Source organism: Penicillium canariense, assembly GCF_028826845.1.
Source record: "Penicillium canariense strain IBT 26290 chromosome Unknown utg000007l_segment0_segment0, whole genome shotgun sequence".
Classification (NCBI taxonomy): Eukaryota; Fungi; Ascomycota; class Eurotiomycetes; order Eurotiales; family Aspergillaceae; genus Penicillium; species Penicillium canariense.
In genome coordinates, this window is record NW_026622734.1 from 1,317,926 (window position 1) to 1,335,793 (window position 17,868).

The following is a 17,868-nucleotide window of genomic DNA, read 5'->3' on the forward strand; positions in this document are numbered from 1 at the left end:
GGATGATGGCATACGCGGGCACTGGACATGGGGGCAAGCTCAGCTTGAAAAGAAAGGTTCTACGTTGGATATTGAAGCTCGAGAGGCTGCAGTACTTTTGGCTTTACACATCTTCAATCGAGGGCCGCCCATTCAAAGACGGATCAACCGGAACCACCTTCCAGCTTGGCAGGGCAGACCGCCATGGAAAATTCCACACCTCGTACCTCGTATAACATGCATTGGACCTGCAGAGTCATCCTCCGAGCGATGCCGCTGACTAGACCGCTACTCGGAAATATCTGGGTCCGCCGTGGGGGCGACCTTATCGAGGACTAACCTTTGCAGGTACACGCTGCACCTCGTATTTACGGCTCAATTCCAGAGCAGCTGCAAGGTCCCTACATTTCTGGAAACAATTGACTGAGAAGCCATGCGCGGATGATACATAATATTGCATCACAACTTCGGATCATTATAGACATATCTAGAGGGAGAGGAGTCATTCACAAAATCACAGAACCAAAGACTGGAAACAAATCCAATATCAACATGGAGAGACATTTTCACGGTCGTAACCCACCATTTTACCCGGAATCATTTAGACCAGGGAAATGGGAGTGGAGAGGGTGAAGGTCACCGGCGAGCCCGAGAGCTTAACCCAGACGGTGGTCGGGTCGCTGCCGAGCTGCTCGGTGGTGAAGCCCTGGGTGCTGGTCGGGGCAGTGGGGAACGTCACAGGGATGGGCTCGCTGCAAGTGTTTCCGGTCGCGGAGACGGTCACAGCGGTGATCTTTTGGTTTTGAGTGGTGTAGCTGAGAGAGTAGCCACAGGCATCACGGTTGTAGCGCGCCAGGAATGCAGCGGACATATCAGCGTGCTTGAGGGTGACCAGAGGCCACTTTACCAGGCGGACAAACTCCTGCACCTGAGTTTCAACCCAGGCCTGGAAGATGGAGTACTTGGCCGAGACGCCGTTGATGGTGATCGCGGCCACATCCGCATTGCGCAGATTAGCCTGGTGGAACATGTAGCCATCCCGGTGAAGACCGAAAAGGTGACGCATGGTATCGGCCTTCTCGGTGGCGAGCAGGTCATCAAAGGTGCCGCTGCCAGCGGAGGTGGCGATCCACTCCGCAACCGTGCAGGCGGGAGTGTCGCAGTTGTAGTAGATGCGAGTGGCCCAGCGAGGGTTGACCTGCATGCCGGCGAAGCCATCCGTGGAAACCACGGTCCAGTAGGGCCACATGGCGTTCACAGTGTTCAGCAGAGCAGGGCGAGTGTTGTCGCCGACGCAGTTCTTGATGCCGTTGTCCCACCAGGCTCGGAGGGCGTCGCCGTTGTGCAGACCAGTAATCGCGGGAGGGATGATACCGTTGGCAGTGAAGTGCGTAGCCTGATCGATACCGTTCTGCTTCAACCAAGCCTGGTTGAAGCTGATCTCCTTGTAGATATCCGAGTAGGTGGCATTGTTCTGCTCCTCGTGGGTGAAGGTGTGAGAGATCGAGGCAAAGCTGTTGAGGTTGGCAGCGGTAGTCCACCAGGTCAATAGAGGGTCGCGCGTAGTGCAAGCGGTGGTCCAAGTATAGGTGGTGGGCGTGGTGGGCCACAGGTTGGTACCAGTACCCAGAGGCTTCTCATACTCCAGAGCAGTGTCCGCAGGCGAGTCATACTCAATAGCCCCTTCGTTGCAGATAGTCCAACCAGCATCAGTGTTGGAAGAATTCTCGATGTTGCCATTTCCGTTGTGGCCAACTTCGGGGAAGTAGGTACTACCGGCGTTCATCTTGGCATTGATGGTTGCGATCCAGTTCCGGACATTGTCCAGGTCCTCATTGCGGATACGGAAGGTTGTGCCGCTGGGTTGGTAGATATCGGTCTCCAAGAACATGTCATCAATCTGAGTGTTCAGGTTGACACGGCGATATCCGGCGTACAGACCGTGAGTAATCCAAGTAATCCAGGCATGTTGCAGGTAGTTGGAAGTGGCACTCCAGGTTGTGTCGAAGCCGATGAAGAAGACCATCTGCTGGCGTCCATCGAAGTTGTTGATGACCGCGGCAGTAGACTTGTCCGCGGTCACCGAGTTAGCAGCGAAGGACGCAATCTCCTTGGTGGAGGTGGTGTTGCTGATGGTAGCCGGGTAATGCCACAGACCCTGAGTGCTGACACCAGCACCAGTACGGAGACCAGAGGTGGGGAAGTCGCTAACATCACTGAAAGAGATCTCTTGCTCCACGCCAGTGTCACAGCATCCACCTGCAACAACTGTAGCACCGAAGGCCGGACCGGGATAGACATCATACTGAACCATGCGGACACCATACTCCAGCTGGTAAGCGTACAGCTGATTCCACTGGTCAGCGGTCAAGGCACTCTGGTAGCCAGCCGCTCCATAATCATAGCTGACTTCGGATGCAACCACAATACCGCCGAAGTTTCCGCCGCTGCTGCTGTTGAGAGCGGGAAGAGCGACACCGGCTTGCGGAACCACAAGGGTGGTGAAAGGAATACCATAGGCATTGAGTCCGGAGGAGGCAATATTGGCCGATGCAGTGTCTTTGGCAATGACGAGAATGCTGCCAGCAACGGTGGCGTGGCTGATGGCAGTAGCAGAAGCAGTGGCCGCAATGGAAACTGCGCTGGAAGACATGGTGGATGTGGCAGACCACTGGCAAGGGTACTACCAGGAGAGCTTGGCGGGCTCGAAGTGCAGTCGCGGCAACCCGGGCTGTTTGTCGAAGTCGCTGGGCTCGAGGGCTCAGTCAAAGACGCCGGGGTAGCAAAAGTCGAAGGGGCACTAGTACTAGTAGGGGAAACAGTTTCAGGAGGAGAAACAATGCTACTAGATGCAGAGGAAAATGAAGAAGACGAAGAAAAGACTCAAAGAAAGGGAAGGGGAAGTAGAGGTCAAAGAGTGAACAGAAGTAGTCACCCCGAGCACGCTAGTGGTGGAGGCACTAGTGATACTCGTTGTAGCAGTGTGGGTAGTATGGGCAGGGCGAGTATGGAATGGACGGGAAGGCTCCCATGAAATGACTTAGGGCTTATGTTCAGGCCAGACATCGGGGTGAGTGTTTGCATGTTATAAGCCCATAGAAGCAGCCAAGACAGGAATTTGCGCCATCTTGATAGTGACCAGGGGTACAGATGCGAGAAAGAGGGGAGGCAACGTACCATGCACGAATAACGATTGACAGCTGAAATAGTGATGCAGAATGAAGAAACTTGACTAGCACCTGGCTTCCAAGAGAGTATGATCATCGGCTCTTTATGTATTCGAGATAGGACAAGCGAAACTCGTAAAGACCTATCGCCTTTTCTGACTATGACTTCGGGCCTTTACAAGTGATAATCTCCACATCACGGTCATCTTACTCGGCATTTTCATCGGGAATCCGTGTGGCGTACCAGTTCGGAGTGGGACTGATAGGGCAGATCGAGATATCCACAGGGACTTCAGGTGCCGGATCGATTTAGACAGAAGGCATGGGGTGAGGCCAGCAGATTTTTTCAGTCATACAATTGGCTAATTTACAAAGGGTCAAGGCATGCTTGGTGGGGATAGTCCTGCAGATGCCGTGATAATCTCAGCCCTGGGTGCATCTCAATTACGTGTGGAAAAGAAAAGAATAAACGGGAAATGTCTCAAATAGGGAGAGATTATGGAGAAAAAGGAAAGCGAAGTTCTTCAGCTGAGACATCTCAGTCACCAGGTCATCCATCTGGCAAAGTTCCCCGAGCCTATACTTCCCCTCGGACTTTTCGTTGTGGGAAGTCGTGCCAATGCTCGGCACCGAGTTGGATGGAAAGGGCCAAGGGACCCGCTCAGCCACCAGTTTTAGGCTCACGAGAGGAATATGTCGATGGACGCAGCCGCCGCGGGGTTTGGATGCATCTACCAGGGGTCTAACAGGTCCAGAACTGGGCATGGAAGCAGCCAAGGGGAAAGGGGAAACGGGAGAGGTGGTGAGGTGGCGAGGCCGAGCCATACCGTGCCTGGTATGGTACGGTATGGACTTTCATGTAATTTGCAGCTCTCGTATTTACAGACCCGAAATTCACATTCAAAACCGACCGCGCCTTTCCCAATCCAGTGCAGCAGCACAACCTTGCAAGTCAAGTTTGTTCATCACGGCCTGCTAGCACCGGCGCTAAGGCTACGAGTGAAAAAATAAAATAAAACCCTGTTGAAAAAATCATAATCCATGTAAGAGCAATGCCCCATGACGGCCGAGATTTACCATGTCCGTCAGCAGAGTGGATCGGTCCGGCCAGCGCAGACGCTGTCGTGGAGATGCCCTTGGCCCGTGTCTGGCCATGCATCATATTAATTTTCGTAGCGGGGAGCGAGACATCCGAGGAAACAGATGGACCAATGCCTCCAGAAGAAGAAGAGACGGACGAGTCTCAAAAGTTGGGCGATAGGGTAGATATTCTTCAGCTCACAGTATGATTTTTGGGGATGGATTGACGTCCATCTATCTGAATGGGCATCGGTCTGTATGACAATGCTCCCACGGGATTGATCGCATGGACTGTCAGAGATCTGTCGCCACACACATGGCACCGGATACTGACTAACTACAGCTCCACACATGGCTCCACTGCGTGTCTCATCGTTCGTCCTGGGTGCATATCTTAGTGTGGTTTTGGGACGTGCATCGGGGAAGACCTTTTGGGTGGGCTATTTTTGCCCATGGAGTCTGGGTTCTTTGATTCTCAGTTCACTAAGGGTGTCACGGACCATCCTTCTCCATCCAAGGGGACTGAAAGCGTCAAGAACAGGCGAGCGGCTGATACGAGTTCTCTTTCCTGGCATCTCGCCATCGGAGGCAAGTTTTGCAGGAGTCGTGAGTCGGGCTTCGCCGTTAGGGTCGGACTTTGACACTCAAGGTTTTTCCTCTCTGTCTCCGCCTTATTCCCTCTCATATCATCTCTGTTGCTGCTTGTCCAACCGCACAGCGCTAGCTTTCCCGTGTCGTTCGTTTCTCACTCCCTCTCAGCACCGAGGGAACACAACTATGTTGTAATGGTTGAGTAGAAAGACGACAGTATTTATACAGATAATTGAGGGGCTTCTCACCTAGCCTTGTCCCATTCATTCTTCTTGGGCTTGCACTTTGAAGGTGGCCCTCGAGGGCGGAGGTCGTTCGAAATCTCCCAAAATGGCCCAAATTCTTTCCGTACACCCCGTTAAATGGAAGGGGATGAAAAACCATTGGTGGCAATTTGTGAGTGCGCTTCTATCTTTCAGCTCCCTTTGCAACCGGGTCGTTCTTTGGGCCTACGCACAGGAGCGGCCGAGATGCTGATTGAGTATAGTTCATGATTGCAGTTTTACTGGCTTGTATCAGTATTGGTGTTGCAAACATTCTATGGTCCGTGGCAGCAAAAGTCATCAAGTATTACAAGGTGAGTTTATCTCTTGAATTTGAGAGCAATCATTCTTTTGTTCTTGCTAATCCGTGGGGCCGGCTCATAGACACGGCCAGTGCCAGACAAAGTGCCTTCGGATGTCTCCCGCCAACTTCAGAAACTAGCCAACCGAAAACTGAACTTGATCAACGCCCCATTACACAAGCACAAACCTGCCTCATTCGGAGTATACTTGGGAAGCTTCAGCCAACCATTCACTGCATCCGAAAAAAGGGTGTTAGAGCAATGGGATATGTTGATTGTGGATCCGTTCCAGGCTGGCGTTACAGAAGCCATTCCCAAACGCGATCGCGGTCAAGTACTAGGCAGACTGGATTTCGCGCAGATCAATCTTGCACAGATGTCTACCCTGGCAGCCATCGAGAAGATTGAGGGAATCCTTGCCGACTCCTTCAATAACAGTGCATTTTCTGGGATTCTATTCGCCAATTGGGAGGACATCTTTACCCCATCCATTCATGCGAAGCTCTTTGAGGCAATCGGCGCCCTCGGGCTGGCGATTTATCTGGAGACGCAACCACCCGATTTCTTGAAGAATAGAAAAGCCTTGCAAAACGGGGTCGTCTCTGGATTGGTGATTCGGAATGCCAGCATCATGCCCAATGGTGAAAAGCGCGACTACTTCCAGATGGAAAAATTGCAATCGACCATCAAGGCATTTGTCTCCGAAGCATGTATGAGAGATTTTGTGGTTCTCACCTGGGAGACTGTCAACAACGAGGTCACTCTCTCGAATGCCGTTGTCCGGAGATCTCTCCAGTGGTGCAACTTTTACAGTGCTATTTCTTGGATTGGCCCCGAATCTTCACTGCAAGATGCGGAGTTGAACACTCCGATGACCGAGCCTCTGCCAGCATTCGGTTGGCTGAAGGAAGCGGAGGTCATGAAAACGCATGATACATGGCGCTCCAACCATCAGATTTCGACATGTCCTGGCGTCCAAACCGGGTGGGAGACCCTTCGACCATTTTTCCCTGTGATTGACGCCCTGCTGGATTCCGAGGAAAATGAGACGAAGTCACGAGAAAGTCCCGCACGCCGCCTCCGAGATCCTCCAGAATGGGTCGCTCGGGTCAAATCGCAGGGTAGTCCATTATCCGTTTCCATGTCGGGACAAGAGTACACCAATTTGGGCTGCTTCCCCTTGGGATCCGACCCCACTCCCATGGCATTTGCGGAAATTCTTCAATCTCAGCAACGTCTGAAGGCCTTGGAGCTGCTACACCCCGTGCCTGCCACGAAAATCCAAAGCATTGGTGTTCTTTTCCGCCACTTCCAAGAAGCTCTGGAGCCCTCAATCGACGATGGCCAACTTGCGACTGCTATCAAAAATCTTTCCGATTTGGCAGCAAATGGTTCATTGAAGATTAGCCTTGCGCTGGACTCTGGACTCAGGAAAACATCCGATTCCCGCTTTTGGGCAGTTTACGAACAAGAGGACGACAAGTTCGAGGTCTTTGTCTCCAAGAATGCTCAGGGTCTAGCTGGAACTGTGTTGCATACCTTCCTGTCTGCGAAGGGATTCTCCCGTCAAGTCTGCTGTGAAATCGAAACCGCTTTGGCTGGCTGGTCTGAGGATCTGGCTCCGAACACGGGTCTTCCCCGTCGATTTGCTCAAGATATCGATGTTCTCAGCCCAGAAGAGCGATTACTTTTGCTGCAGCATCTGTCGCTCACCGCTTCTCATAGCGACTTGTCTGAGAACATCTGCGCTTATATTCGCCAGCAGCTTGTAGATGCGCCTTCCTTTGCCCAATTGAAAGAGCTCAATACAGTGGGCTATCTCGCAGGGTCCACGAGTCCTGAGGACTTGATCAGGACGCGGATCAGCTGGTATAAAGAGCAGAGCTGTTCTTATCCCGCGTTTTCCGTTTCACTTGACCTCTTCCACCAGGTTGACCAAGTTTTCGTGCAAGTAATGAAGGAACACCGCGAGGAAGATCTCGCAACTATCACAGCAGGTCTTTGCGAGCTGGTACAAGAGGGTCAAGTCGATGCCTACGCGGATATCCTGGCACTCTCGCTGTTCTGCGCCGCAAGAAAGGGTGCCTTCGATGAGATCTATGCCGAGGTGACCGATAGGAATCCGTTGTTCAACAGCCACACGGATCAAGCCGCCGCATTTGCCGAGTCCTTCGCTTTGGGCTCACGATGTGAAGCCTACTTTGGTGTCAATCCGAGCGTTTTTGGAAAGCTTCTTTCTGATCGTTTCCGCGCCTACTATACCCAGCATCAGCCACCAAACTGGATCAATGGCGCCCCCCAGCTTGCGACGGCCTATGCTGGTGCCCAGATAGATGTGAACCCTGACGAAAAGAAGAAGGCCATGCGTGGATATCAGCGGTTTACATTCCTGAGTGTTTTCGCCATCCCAGCGCTGATCGACATTCTCTTGCTTACCATAATCGGCCGAGGGTTGTATCTTTCTGCCTACATGACGCGTGAAGAGCAGGATAGTGCAACCATGGCTTTGATGATCTCTCTACTGCTTTCTGGTGCTGTTGGCACATGGATTGCATGTGGTGGACCATACTATCTCATTTCGATGGCCTTCGCTGCAGCCAACATGTTCGTCTTGATCCGGCTTATTGCTGGTATTGCATTCACTGTGGCCGGAGGTTTGATTGGTTTTGTCGCCATCGCCAGTGTCAGAAGCCCTCAAGCTGGTATAATATTCTATCTTTACCTGATCGCCTTGACCATCTACTTTTCGACCTTTGCCTCCCTCGCAAGTTTCAGCTACCCCGGTTCCACCTTTCTATCGGGCCGGAAGCCAATCATCGCGTGCATTCCAATTCTGTCTTTGTCGCCCATCATTACTACTTTTGCTGGGAATGATTCCGCAATTTACCTGGCAGTTATCTATCTTTTCATTGGGGTCCTTCTTCTCAGCCTGCGATCGACGACGGCCAAATGGGTGACCTGGTACCAGTCAATTCGACGCACCGACGATACTGAGATCCGCAAGTGGTACATCTCGGCACACGGAAAGAACAATGAGAAGATCTTTGGCAGCCTGAGTGATCCCGCTGCTCTTAAGGTAGCGAGAGAGGCCCTTCTGAAGGACGTGATGGCTGAGAAGTCCCGTGGTATTTTCTCCAAGGCAACCGCCGATGAAATGGTCAAGGAGCTTGCTCGGGATTGGGAATCGACCAATTTCCTTTTGGATTGGTATTGCCGATATGCAGATGTTCCCCGGCCAATTCCGTTCAGCTCTGGCTGGAACATTCAAACCAAGGTCGGACTCGATGTCTTACGCAACTCACAGAAAGGTCTCCGTCTGCACAATGCATTCGTTCACTGGCGCCAATCAAGCCAAGAAATTGGCTGTGGTGTCCTGTATTTTGTCATTGCTCTGCTCGATAAGTGGGTACAGCTGCTGAGCGGTGACCGTCTCCTCCTCTGGCTGCCAGCTGCTGGGACTGATGCAAACCGCATGGCTGTCGGCTTTGCGCTGGCATATTATCTCATTGGTGCTGTCCTTATTGATACCAAGGCCCAAGAACTCCACGACGCCATTGGTGACAATACCCCAACTGCCGTGAAGTCGTCTAAGGATATTCGTGCCTCGCAGAAGAGAAACATTCACTTCCGACGAAAGGTCTATTGGCGAACCCTATTCAAGTTTCTACTATGGCATGTCTGGAGCCTTGCCCTTTCAACGGCTCTTGTTTGGACATTCCAGTGGTCTATGGAAGCCATGACTGTGTTCTTTTCCTATGTTCTTGCCTACACCGGTCTCATATGGTACCAATACACCAAGATCTTCAGTGGACCGTATGCCCTGAAGCCGCTCCTCATCGGCATCTCTCTGGGATTGGCGGTTGGAATCGCCCTTAAGGTCTGCTTCCCCAAATCCCTTTACTCACAGATCAGTGGCCTCGGGGTCGCTACTTGGACTGTCGCAATTCTGTCTCTTTTCTATGCGAAGATGGGTATGCCTCGTAAGGTCGACTCTCCTGTTGAGTTGGGGAAGACATTCCATGCATTTACCACGCCATGGGCAGACCCCGAATGGTCTCAGCAAGAACTCCAGACCTTTTTCGAGAGCATCTCACTTCTGCCGGCCGATTCTCGCTTCAAGGTTACGCCTGCAGTTTATCCAGGCATTGAGATCAAAAAGACCATGCTATCTCGCAAGCAAGAGTTTCGGATTGAAGAAGCCTTCCCCAATGCCAAGGTAATTGTTGACCAGGCTCTCGCATTGTGGGAAAGGGGAGATATCTGTCTTGAGCTTGTGCCAAAGGGCTCTATGGGACCTGGTATCCGAGCCTTAAGTTGCAGCACTGGCAACCAATTGAAAGTGGCTGTCAGTGTCAAAGGGTTACACGATGAGCGACTTGATATCAGTGCCAACTGCCAAATTATTGCGGAGACTTTGATCCACTCCGTTGCCGAGATGGTGATGGGCGTTCCGCATGAGTACGCGGCTCTGGCCGAAGCGATCATATCCGGGGGTGTTACACATACCATGGCCCAGCAGCTCCGCCAAGAGGCCAACACTTCGCTCGTCGTACGATGGGCCAAGAAGGAGCTTCTCCGACAGCTTTGCCTTGGGTTTGAAGCGGATATTCATTGGGATAAGCTGCCAGTCGAAGTTCGGAATGTGCTACTCAACCGCTGCGTCGGACTACCTTGTGGTCTGCCAGATAGCCAACGCCAATGGCTCCAGCAGAGCCTTTGCCAGTTTGACACCAACAAGCTGGACATTCACGTTGCAAGATGCAATCTCGGAGCGGCAACCGCAATTAGTATTCTCGACTATGCTCATTATGGAACTGGCGAGGCTGCTCTTCCCAAGGAATCTGAGACTGCCGAGTACATCTCTTACGTCCCTCGGAAGTTGCCTATCCCCTTGTCGGCTGTGAGACCTCCATTGAGCTATGTTTACCACACTCTGGGGTCAGTTGTCAAGTTCATAGTTATTGCTATGGTTGCCGATCCTGAGTTCCAGAGAGAGTTCGACCATGTCTCCAAGACCCTGCCGACAGTCATTCGCGTGCCAAGTGTGTTCGTGCTGAACACAGTCTGGATCTATGCCAAGATTATGCAAGACTTCGGCTTGTCCTTCTTCCTATTCCACGGTCGCAAGAACGTAAAGCAACTCTGGGAAGAGACCAAAGGAATGACGATCCATATCAAGAAGAGCAGAGTCATCATCCAAGGTCTTGACGGGACTTTCACAGCATTCAGGCATCAGGAGACGGACGGCGGCTTCAAAGTCTACCAGTACGCCGGAGACCATAAGACCGAGCCTACGGACAAAGAAGCCAAGACGCTCAAGTATGTCAGCAGCTATTCCAGTGAGATGCTGCTTCTCATCAAACAAGAGTTTAACAACGGCAAATTGCTCAACGAATATCACTATGACTACCAAGCACCGACAAAGAAGGGCCTCAAACTCGGCAAGATAGCCAATGCACGCATGCCACTGGGACGACGCTGCGTCGAAGGCGTGAACCACCTTCAAAGCATCCAGTACAACTCGAAGGGCCTCGTCGACAAGGGGTCTTACATGAAGGACGGCAATCTCATCCGGTTCCAGTACCACTATCGCAAAAATCCGCGCTTTGGTGATGAACTGCTTCGAGCTGAATTTTCTTTGTCCCACATCACCTGCAACGTATCCTGGTGTGCACCTCCGCGCCGCCATCGTAACAAGGAGCACCGGTGGATTCCTCATACCAAGGTTACTGAGGCTACCTTTGTCCAGCAGGCCAACGGTGATGTCTATGAGAGTCGTTGGTTGTATGACCACAAATTCCATCCGACCATCTTCACTACCATCAACGGCATGAAAGCTCAAACCCCGCCGATGATCGAGCACGATTACCTAGGAGTTCTTTCCAAACCCACATATACCAGCTTCGTGCATGACAACCCCTTCTTCTATGTTGACAGCCTCCGGTCGAATGTCTTCACGCGACTTTTGGGACTGACGAAGAAGCGTTTCACGGTTTCGACATCTCGGTCTCGTTCCCTGATGTGGAAGGCGTGGAAGGATCGCGTTGATCTCGATGGTATCATTGTCCGTTGGATGGATGATCGAATTCTTCGTAAAGACGAGGTACTTGCCCCTTACTGGCGCAGCCGCGACTGGGGAAATCTCAGAGCCGCAAGGAAGTATATGGAGCTTCGTGCCGATGCAGTCATGGCAAGCGCGGACTTGGACAACAACATCTCCAGCTGGACTCCGTTGGCTGTCAAGATCAGCGACTTCTTCAACTTTGGTCCAGGGGGTGATGCAGTTGTCACTACCCGGTCAAAGGAGGTCAGTTCCGATACTGAAACCAATCTCCACGTTATGGCTGCAGACACCGGCACTTGGCCTAACGAGGGTGGTGGTGTCTCCGCCTGTCGACGAGACATGATCAATTCTCTGCGTACCATCAAGTGGCATATGATTTGCGAGTCTGCGAATGATTTCGGCGTTCCTAAGCATCAAACCGAGAGAAACATTCAATCGTTGAAGGTGATTCCTCTTTGGGGTTTGGACTTCCTGACACCTACCCACGGTTTATTCCACAACAAGTTGGATTCAGAGGTGGACAATGTTACCTCTGCCAGCGAGTTCGATATCAAGATGAACTTCATTCCAATCCTCACGGCCCTAGTCAAGGGTGCGCGAGCAGTCGACCTCTCGAAAGCAGACATTCATCAAGCCACTCGAGCTCTGGTGAATCTCAACACATACTTCCAGGAATCCCGGCACTGGTCTCAAGTTTGGAATAGTGAGATGGTGAAGCAGAGTTGGCGCGATCTTTGGCTGACGCAGGAGATGCCCAATACCATCCCATCATCTGAATGGTTCGACACCGAACTTCCCACCCTGTCGTCTCTTGATATTGCTTTGGAGCTGTGGTACCGCTACCTCTTCATCTTCTCCATCCCCGTTCCCGAGAAAATTCCGAATGTCTTCCAGGCCTCGCACCACAGTGTCAGTGCTTCTTATGGTGTTGTGTGTAAGATCAAGCGCAACTGCACCTTGCAGATTTGGGATCATGCCATCAGTTGGCGAGAGACCAATCTCTGCCTTTCATCCGCTCTCTGCACACTCTCACCATTTGTCCGGAATGCCCTTCTTGGCTTGATGCGAATCACTTCCGTCCTGACACTCCACCATGCGGATATTCTCCTTCCATGTGCGGATTTTTTCAATCCAGGCTGGGAGGTCGAGATCGGTACTTGCCAGGGAACCATTGAACATCGCAACACATTCCGCCGCAAGGTCGATCCTGTTGTCAATGGTATTACCGATATGCAGAAGTTCTCTCCTGTGAAAGAAATTAAATCCGAGCGCCCAACGGTGACTATGCTTTCTCACGTGTGGTATGCTAAGGACATCAAGACTGCCCTTTTGGCTGCCGATATCATCATCAACCAGTGGAAGTTCGACGATTATATTTTGGACATCTACGGAGCAATTGACAAAGCTCCCACATACTCCACCGAGTGCCAGGAGATCATCGCGTCTAAGGGTCTCCGAGGCAAAGTCACATTGCGCGGAACAGCCGATCCTATGAAGGTACTTGAGAACACCTGGCTCTTCCTCAACTCGTCCTTGTCCGAAGGTCTTCCGCTGGCCTTGGGCGAGGCAGCTCTCACCGGTGCCCCTGTTGTCTGCACAGATGTCGGTGCTTCACTCCGTGTGCTTAGTGACCCGGATGACTTCTCGCGCTTCAGTGCGGTGGTTGCACCCAATGATGCCCTTGCTCTCGCAAGGGCCCAAATCTCCATGCTCGCCCTCTTGGGAGAATGGGGCCGATACAGCGACGACAATGAACCAGTGCCGGTTCTCAGCTCCTCACCGACTCCCGAAGATGTGGAGATTATCACTCGCCGCATGTATACCAAGAGCGAGCAACGACGCAAGCTGGGCATGATGACTCGCAAGATTGTGCAGAAGTCCTTCAGCGGCGACCGGTATCTCCGAGAGCACGAGCAAATGCTCTGGATTGGCAAGTCAGTCAAGATGATGGCCAGCCGAGCCGCTGGCGATGCAGTCGAGCCCGCAGACATTGCAGCAGCTGTGCAGCAAACAGCAGCGGTGGAGGAGGAGATTATCACCATTCCACCAAGTGCAGTCAGGTCCTGGCGGTCATCGGCTACCTCGAATATGTCCACGGTGTACAGCTCCGTTACCAACTACCCGCTGCGGGACAGTCGCGCTCGCCCTCTCTCCAGCATCTCCGCCCTCAGTCTCAGCAACGTCTCGACAGATACTGAGTCCTTCGCTCGACTCCCTGTCTTTGCACCCCGCCACTCTATGCTTTCCAACGGAGGCTCTCCTGGCAGCGGGTCCCCTGGACTCTTCCCACCGCAGAACTTCCGGGTTTCCCTCGGTGGACAGCGTCGGCCGCAATCTCACGCCCGCTCCATTTCGACAGCTGGGCGGGAACAAGTGCGTGGTCTACATCGCGAGGATCTGATGCAGTACCGCAACTCGGATGTCAGTACGATCATGCGAGAAGACTTCTTGCGTTCTGGACAGCTTTTCAGCGGCTAAAAATTGCACATACCCCTCCACCCTTTCCTCGTCTCTTTTAATCATATCATTTTGTCGCGTAAAAGCCTTGTTTATGTACCCCTGTTTATATACCAGTTTGTTATGCATGAGTCTACCATATCGCGGCGCATACCTACCGGCGTGCCTCGTCATAATTGCAAATAGTTAATATATTTTATGAACGTGAGATTCCACAGTATACGTAACGCTATGTATTTGCTTGTATAAAATTATTCACTGGGCCGACAGAATACCTACCGACTTCAGGGGACGAAAGAACAGGAATCATGATCCAAAGGACAGTCTCTTGCCCAAAAAGCGCTTGACCGTCTTCCACGAATCCACCGGCGTCGGGTTTATAATGCGGTGCCATTCGCCGTTGAATGCATTGATGAGCCAGCTCGACAGACCTAGCTTGCCGTTTTAGCCCATTTTCACACCAGGATAGGAAACACGAAGATTTAAAACTTACGTTCATACACAACAATGTGTGCATTGTGGAAATAGATGCTGTGGTCCGAGTCTGGGTACATCATCAGGTCCCAGTTGTCAATGTTTTGCAAGTCGAGCTTGTCAATCAATGTGAGCGTGTTTTGGTAGTGAACATTGTCATCCGCGACACCATGCATGATTAGGAATCGAGTATTTTTGCCCATTGCTTTGACATCACTGATTGACGCGTTGTCATAGCCCGAGGGATTATTTCGGGGCATGTGCATGTAACGTTCAGTGTAGATGGAGTCTATCAGACGTGGGAATAGTCAGTTCACGGTTGAAACGATAGCAAGTAATTTCGTCATGGGCAACTCACCATAGAACCTCCAGTCTGTCACAGGTGCTACAGCCATACCATATTGAAATGTTTCGCCCGCGTCCTGTTCAAGGACCTTCAGGGTCATGAAACCTCCATAGCTCCAGCCCCAAATAGCCATCCGAGCTTCATCTACGTAGGGCTTCTTGGCCCAAATCTTGGCAGTCTCGATTTGATCGTGCGCTTCGTAGTGACCCAAGTTGTCACGAACGATGCACCGAGCCTTTCGACCAATGAAGCCTGTCCCTCGACCGTCCACTGTGACCACAATATATCCCAGGCTAGAGGCAACATAGGATTGGAAGTCGACTTGGAATTTGCGGTCGACTGTTTGGGAGCCGGGCCCGCCATACAGAAAGAAGAGCACTGGGTACGTCTTCTTGGGGTTGAAGTGTGGAGGCCGGCGTTCAACCACTTGGAGTTCGAAACCGTCAATGGTCACGGTGCTGTAGACTTCCGCTGGGAGCGCGAATTCCTCGACCTTCTTGGCAAGCTGTTTATTTTCTTCGAGAACAACCTCCTTTTTCATAGCGTTGTCTTGTGTGCTGACCACAGCTTGCCAGGGAACGGCAGGTCCTTTATAGCTAAGGAGCGCGTATCCGGCGCCGTCCGAGAAGGAGACATCGTAGTAACCAGGCTTCGAAATGTCGGTCAATGGGCGAAGGTCAGACCCATCAAGCTTGACCTGGTACACATGACGCTGAGTCGGTGCCTCCTTTGTAGCAACGAAATAGACCAGGTTCTTCTCCAAGTCAACCGAGGTGGGTGCCGAGACCACTTCCCATTCTCCCGTAGTGAGCATCACAGGTTCTGAGCTATCCAAGGGCGAAAAGTATGCCAGATGATCGTAACCTTCATAGATCACAGTATCGATGTATCCAGCCTCCGGTCGGCCATTGCTTGGATCGGCCGGGATGATCCACGTCGACTGAGTAGGCTCGACCCAGCCACCGTCCAGGGCAGCAATGTTATCAGAGCGAACAAGTTTCGCAGTTCGAGACTTTGCATCGACCAAGAAGATCTTGACGACATCACTTTCACGGTTGGACTCCCGGATCAGTACCTTGCCGTCGGGCGCCCAGACGACTTCAATTATGATTCGATCGTCATCCGCAAAATCCTGCGGCATCACGATGGAGAATAGCTCGTCTTTTGCCACATCATAGAACCGCAGGTTGACAATCGGGTTGGGGGTATCGGCTTTGGGATATTTGATCAGTCGGACCTCCGGATAGTTTTCCAGCCCGGCCGCAGCTTTGGTACCTGAAGGACGGTGAAGGAAGTACTGAACAGGATACTCAGGCACGTCGGTCTCGTTGGTCCGCAACATTGCGAGGAACTTGCCATCTAACGACCACCAGGTGGCACTGTTGCCTGCCAAAACCTCTTCTTCATACACCCAATCTGGGACACCGTTGAACACGTCTTTGCCGCCATCCGTGGTGACGGGGATCACCTTGGGAGAGGACAGCTTGCGCAGATAAACATTGTTCTCCCACACGAATACAACCGCGTCGGACTCGGGCGACCACCAGGCCAACTGGATGCGACCAGTCTGGTTCTCGGGGTCCAGCGCCTCGCCCGTCTGGGTAGCGACGTCAAAGATCCAGTAATTCCCATAGTAGGAATGCCGCCAATTCGACGCATAATTGGACAGGACCAAGACCTTCTCGTGATTGGGGCTCACCCAGATCTTAGACGCCATGACAAAAGTGCTGCCCACCCAGAAGTGTGACTTTTGCATCAGTACTTTGGCAGCAGAGCCACTGGCTCCCTCCTTGCGGTTGCGAATATCTTCAATGCGCAGGTATCCGTCGCCGTGCTCACCCTCCTCAATCAAAAGTCCATCTTCGCCATGGGGCCCGGCAGTCCATGCGATCGCATGCGACTGCGGCAGCCAATATCCAGTCAACACCTGTTGGAGTGTCACTGGCTTTCCATAGCTAGTACCACCCGTTGCAGAGTCCGGCTCATGCACCTCAACAGCCGAGGTAGTGACATTCGACCCTACGTTGGACCGTCCTTGTACGAGGAAGAAGACAAATGCAACGACCCAGCCGCTGGCCATGATCCCGCATGCAAGCACGCAGAACAACCACCAGCGACGTCCCGGCGGGGAGTTCTTCTTTCGAGAAGGAAGAAAAGGCTCGTCCTGTCCGGGTTCTGCCCCATCTTCAATATCCCGGTATCGTTGTTCCTCCCCTTGGCCATCTGCCCCGGTCGCGAATTCGCTCTTGTAAGCGTCGAGGAAAGCCGCGGAAGCGACGGACAGACCCGAGTCGGAGGTGGTTTGCGACGCCGCAGAGGCCGACCGCTGTCGAGTTAGCGGTACAGCCTCGGGGATCCCTTCATCGTCGAGTTTCCCCATGGTCCTTGGTGGTTCGGGGAGTGACAGGGGCAGCTGGTTGAGGTGCGATCTGGGGGTCAATCTTATCGGCGGAACTGTGGAGCCGGCCGCCATCACCAAGAGGCCAATACTTCGTACTATCAACTTAAAGGCAGCGAGAAGATGCAATGCCAGGTTCTTTGCGAAGAAGACAATCTTTGAGGCCAAATGGTCAACCCTTTTGAAAATGCTGGACTGTCTTTTTCTGAATCTGCTTTTCGCAGGGTCTCGGCTTCGGCGGGCGGAGAGTAGCTTGGTGCGGACAATGCCGCTATTCAGAAATCCAATAATCTATTCAGACCTACTTTGGGTCTAGGAGCAACGACAGCTTTCTTTCATCCGAGGAGCCGGTTCCACGAAGAACTGAAACACAGCAAGGGTGTTGATACAGGTTCTCCAGGGAAGCTTGAACGGCAAAACTTACACCGTCACGCCTGTGCAGACACTCCTGCGCTGCTGTTGACAGTGTGAAGCGTCGTAGTCGAAAATACCTATTGTTTACAGGGGCCAGAGGCTTTCAAAGAGTAGACAAACAGAATCTGACGCTTCCAATTCCCATAGTAGATTTAGAAATCTCAAATGATGATTATAGTTTCTTCCCTACATATGGAAAGCCACTCGTTGCATATTATTCGACCACGCCCGACTCTCCGATACATACTAAGCTCTTTCCCCACCTTTTCAAGCCCTATGAAGTCGATCTCGCACATTGATCCCGCTTCGTTTCCTCTCCATTGCTGAATAGCG

At 52.2% G+C, this 17,868-nt stretch overlaps 3 protein-coding genes across 3 annotated transcripts; 1 reads left to right on the top strand and 2 right to left on the bottom strand.

Annotated features, from left to right (window-relative positions):
* Positions 1–580: 580 nt before the first annotated feature.
* Positions 581–2,632, bottom strand: agd3 (putative extracellular serine-rich protein; the record flags this gene model as incomplete). Its single annotated transcript, XM_056691620.1, has 1 exon — positions 581–2,632. One exon carries the CDS (start codon positions 2,630–2,632, stop codon positions 581–583), a length of 2,052 nt encoding a protein of 683 aa, XP_056539326.1.
* A 2,515-nt stretch (positions 2,633–5,147) lies between these two features.
* On the top strand, positions 5,148–13,924 carry gtb3 (glycosyltransferase family 4 protein; the record flags this gene model as incomplete). The annotated part of the gene is made up of 3 exons (XM_056691621.1): positions 5,148–5,213; positions 5,305–5,394; positions 5,465–13,924. The coding sequence occupies 3 exons, from the start codon at positions 5,148–5,150 to the stop codon at positions 13,922–13,924; spliced, it is 8,616 nt and encodes a 2,871-aa protein (XP_056539327.1).
* Positions 13,925–14,209: 285 nt separating this feature from the next.
* Positions 14,210–17,103, bottom strand: dapB (dipeptidyl aminopeptidase dapB; the record flags this gene model as incomplete). Its single annotated transcript, XM_056691622.1, has 3 exons — positions 14,210–14,334; positions 14,397–14,666; positions 14,736–17,103. The coding sequence occupies 3 exons, from the start codon at positions 17,101–17,103 to the stop codon at positions 14,210–14,212; spliced, it is 2,763 nt and encodes a 920-aa protein (XP_056539328.1).
* Positions 17,104–17,868: the final 765 nt, after the last annotated feature.